The sequence below is a fragment of the Parasteatoda tepidariorum genome, chromosome 6 (assembly GCF_982258835.1).
Source record: "Parasteatoda tepidariorum strain Cologne lab strain chromosome 6, Ptep-v5.0, whole genome shotgun sequence".
In the NCBI taxonomy this organism is placed as follows: domain Eukaryota; kingdom Metazoa; phylum Arthropoda; class Arachnida; order Araneae; family Theridiidae; genus Parasteatoda; species Parasteatoda tepidariorum.
Window position 1 is genome coordinate 28,265,465 of NC_141760.1, and position 5,181 is coordinate 28,270,645.

A 5,181-nucleotide genomic window follows, 5' to 3' on the forward strand; every position below is an offset into this window, starting at 1 on the left:
TTTCTATATCGTTGTTCTAAAGTCACTGAACTTTCGTTGTTAGCACGAACTTTTCTTTTTCTTGAATTTTTTGGTAATCCTGCCACTGAAACAGTTTTTTCCCAAATTACGGGAAATCTGATAATGTCACTTTCATCGCATTGGACTCTCCAAGACTTCTTGAAAGTCTCTGATAACATTTAAGCAGGACAATATATTGATACTGTCTGCCTGCAACATTTGAAATAATAAATCTGTTCGGGAAAACAAAGGTGAAAACAGATTTAATAAAAAGACAGTGAGCATAACAGTGCGTGAATAGAGTTTTTGGATATATATCTGTAACCTTTTTCTGTAAACCTGACAAATGGCCTGTCATTACTGCAGCACCATCGTACGTCTGAGCAACGAATTTATCAGTCAGTTTATATTCACTTACTGCTTTCTGTACGTGCTTGAGTAAACCATTAGATGTGCGGTTTACACTTACGTCGGTAAATCCAAGAAACCTCTCTGTAACACTGCTGTCTCCCTTCACAACATATCTCAAAACTGTAGAGAGCTGTGACCTTCTTCTAATATCCGACGCTTCATCTAACATTAAAGCTACAAAATCTGCTTCTTCTATTTCTTGTTTAATAGTTTCTATCAGTTCTTCACTAATAATACTAATTAGTTCGTTTTGTATATCATTTGAAATGCCTTTAAAAACTGTGGAATTTTCAAATTGTTCTGCTAAAACTGGATCGTAGAGTTTTAAAAGATTTAAAGTTTCAACATAATTTTCTTGATTCAAAGAGGAGGTTTTTTCATTGTGCCCTCGGAAGGGTAATTCTTGTTTGGCAAGAAAGCATGTCACATCTATGAGTCGTTTTAAAACTTCACGATTTTTCTTAACTTTTTGGTTGTGCAAATTGTTATTTACTTTGAGGGTTTTGACTATTAATTCATCTATTCGTTGCTTTCCAAAATTATACAGGTCTACCACAGACTGAAGATGTGATTCAGAATTTTCGTGTGCCTTGGTTGATTTGGTTAATCTATTCAAATTACTGAAACCACTAAAATTCCAAACGTTTTTGGATTTGGAAAATAAAGACAGGGCCAGCAAAAAAGTTTGGACAAACTTTCACTGCCACAGAGCCAAGTATGAGAATCATAATTAGAAACTGTAAAGTGTCTGGTATATTCTCTGCCTCTTTCTTTTACTTTAGACGATAAATTTTTGAGTGATGGACAAAGTCTAACATTTTGGACAATATGCAGTTTATCCTCAAATCTTAAAGAACAGAGAGGTTTTTTCTGGAGTTCTTGTATAATACCCGATTCAGCCATGTACGAATCAGTGAATCAGTAAAATGAGCATCAATTGGGAAAAAATTTCAGATCATTCAAGGAAAACACTGCATTATCACATACGAATATTCAAAGACGATGCCAAAACTTACCAAAAAATAATTAAAACACCATCTGAATTAATGAAAATATCTATGACACAGCAAGACACAAAAATCGCTGAATAACAAACCAGCCAAACAAGCAGAAATATCTATAAAAAAACAACACGTGCATATCGGAAGTTGGCTGTTCTAACTCCCTTCACAAAACTTTCAATATATTAACTAAACCATCTCAGTTAAAAAGTAGAATATACAATATAATGAAAGAGAAAAATTAATCAAGAAGTCCTGCAAAATAAAAAAACACCCTTTAAAAAAGGAGAAATTTTAACTGAATAACATTTCATAACAGCAGGGAAGTACAGTGGATAACGGAACAGCAACGCTGTTTTTGTTTAAAATCTAACCTCTTCACTTGAAGAGTGCGAGAGCTTCTTGGCTTCTGTTCAACAGAAGCGCAAAAATCTGCGGTGAGTAGCGTACTTTTAGTTGGGCAAAAAGATGCGCGGAGTGGGTGGGGACTGGAGATGAATGACTAAGGCAGGGAAAACAAAAACGTTATTTGGATGCGCTAAAGTTTGCGGATCGCACGAGATTTCTCTTTGGTTTTCACACATTTTTTATCAGGATTTTTTTTTGTTTTTTGGAAAAATCATATTTTTAAAATTATATTTAAACTCAAAATACTCTATCTAATTCTCTGAAATATTGCTTGGTCATCGCCGTATCGTGCGATGACCGGACGCCACGTCACTGATATATATATATATATATATATATATATATATATATATATATATATATATATATATATATATATATATATATATATATATATATATATATATATATATATATATAACAAGGCTACATCCCTGTTATCATTGTTGTATTCAGCTTGCATAATTTAGTCGCAAGCTATAATACGTTCTCAAAAGATTTATTTAAAGGTAGGCTGGTGGTTATAACAGCTCACATCTCCACTCCACAAGGGAGGGGGTGAGGATAAAACTCCGGATGGTTCCGGCAGATCTTTTACGGAACACGTTATTCAGTAGGAGACATGCGAAAACCATCACTCCCGCATTAAATACTAACAGATATGGAGGTGAAAATGCTCAGTCACTGCATAGTTTGAAACTCTACGCATCATCGACAATCATTTAATGCTTCCTGATATGGAATTGAAAGAGGCACAGGATTCTAAAAATAACTCCACCTTTGAAATATAAATCTGATTATAATTCCATGGTATGTTTTCATCCTTGAAGTCCCAAAATAGAATTTCTGCACATATTCTTTAGCAAAGACATTTTACGAAAACGAAAGAGTTTTAATGTTGTTATTAATACAAAATTATTTATAATTTTTGCATTACATATATGTATAATATTTCTCAACTATTTGAAATATCATATTTTATTGCTTATTAATATATAATACCTAATCCTAATGAAAAATTTTCGAAACGTTTTAATCAAATTTCCAGGGAAGCTCAGTTTTTCAATTCTAAAAACTCTTATTAAACATTGAAGTCAATCGTACTTTCAAAGTTATAAATTCAAATCTTTTCCATGCACATAGAAACGCATGTTTACGCAAAAACAATACTTCTCATGATTAAATTAATCTTTGAATCCAAATATTTTCAAAAAAGACTTTATGCATCCAAATGAGACTACAGATTTGAATATTTTAACGTTATTTTAAAAACCATCATTGCTGTTAGCAGGATTCGAATCTGGGTTATTGCGTCCACAACGCAATGTACTAACCACTATACTATCACGCCATACACAAAAACCACATTTAAAAACTGTTATCATGGCAATAGTACATGCAAAAAAATTAATGGAACATGTTTAAAAAAATTTTTTGTTTTCCTAAATTTTGAATATAGATCGCAGCAATATATAAATTTTTGATATAATAGGTGCGAAATACCTTCAAAAACAAACATAGCAGGATATTATAATCGTGTTATAAAAATAACACGTTCACTTCAGCGAAGTTGAAATTTTTATTTGAACTGCTTTAAAAGAATTATTACTGAATATTTGTTAAAAAGGAGCAAATTTTAAAACATTTCTATAAAAATTGCCCCGTTTATTTTGTAAGCAATAAAAACCAAACATGATTGAATAATATCTATCTATTATCTATAAGACTACATGCAAAAAGCAAACAAATATCATGCGTATGATAACTATAGTTTCGATACAACATTTTACAATATTATTCAAAAAAATTAAATATCTATTATATATAATTCTCTTACGTGGCTCCCAAATTTTGGCTGTATTTCTTTTCCGCTGGTGGCAACAGTTTTCATTTTTAAAGAAGTACTTTGTACAAGTAAATAAGATTCTTTTCACAACACTTAAATATTTACTTTATTTTCTTCATTTATAGAGAAAACAGTCGGCAAAGAATTCTGTAAGGTTAAAAAATATTTCGCTAAAAAAATTACGAATTCTAAAAGAAAAACAAATAAACAACTTAAAAAATAAAAATGCTGTTGCCAGCCATGGAATTTTTTGAAAGTTAACTTAGCAACAAAAATCAAAATGACATAGAAGCGCAACTAGATCAAAATTATGATACCTGAGCGCTTGACGTAACAAATCCTTCAATTCTATAAGTGTTGTATCGCCAAATGCCCAGATTAACAATTGTGTTTTTAAAGAAATTCTATGAAAAGTTTTAAATAAAAAAACTTCTATCCAGCTACTTCTACAACTGCTTCTTGAAGAACTTGGCTCATTGATTAAAAATATTGTTTTAATTTTACAGTACTAACTTTACTTCTACTTACATTATTGCTATGACCCTCTTTCATTACATTTTACAACTTTATGCTAAATTTGAGGACTTTAAGTTGTTTTGTGGTTGAATACTGACATTTAGAAATGTATACATAAAAAAAAATATTTAGAGGTTAAGAGTTGCCTCAGAAAAATTTGAATTGTTGACACTGAATTTAATAATGGAAACAATCATTTTCGTGAAAAATTGAATTGTATTGCTGACATCTAAACTAAAAATATTGTGTTTCAACTCAACAATACTACCTTAATTTTTACTTATATAATTACTATGATTCCTTTTTTTTATATATATGTATATATATATGCATTTTAGAACTTCATATTAAACTTCTGTTGTGTGTCTGAATACTGACATTTAGAACGAAATTAAGGTTTAGAATTGCCTCGGAGAAATTTGAATTGTTAACAATGAATTAAACAAAAAGTTATATTTTAACTGACAAATACTATATTATAATTTTAACTTTTTCTTTGACTATACTCATTTTCTTACTCTTTTCTTTGTTTTTTATATATTTTATATTTTTGTGATAAAATAAAAAACTTATAGTAGTTCTGCTTCTGAACACTGATGAAAACCCAAAATGATGGGCTTCATCAACAATCAAAAATATATACATTTATTTTACAAATTCCATATTATTAGGGTGGTGCCCTTCAGAGAATTAAAAATACAAAATTATCTTCATCGAAGCCGATGCTTTACATCCGGCGTTCAGTGGCAGACTTCTATTTCATATTGTTTTACAACACATGTCTTTAGCCCTCTGGTGGGAAAAACTTTAAAACAAAACTTACAACAGTTACTTTTCTCAACAACTGAAATTTAGAATAGTGTGATTAAGCAAAATATGTGAACTGTTTGCAATTTCAAATTAATATTGAAATGTACAGGTTTAGAATTTTCTACAGTGAAAAGTTTTCGGAACATCAGTATTCAAAAAAGTATACAAAAGCTAGACGTTAAGAACGTA

General features: G+C 30.3%; 1 protein-coding gene across 1 annotated transcript; it reads right to left on the reverse strand.

The window, feature by feature from the left end:
• Positions 1–106: 106 nt before the first annotated feature.
• LOC139425272 (zinc finger MYM-type protein 1-like) lies at positions 107–1,314 on the reverse strand. The gene is made up of 2 exons (XM_087166778.1): positions 1,033–1,314; positions 107–970 (listed from the first exon to the last, which is right to left on the reverse strand). The coding sequence occupies exons 1-2, from the start codon at positions 1,312–1,314 to the stop codon at positions 107–109; spliced, it is 1,146 nt and encodes a 381-aa protein (XP_087022904.1).
• Between the last annotated feature and the right edge of the window lie 3,867 nt (positions 1,315–5,181).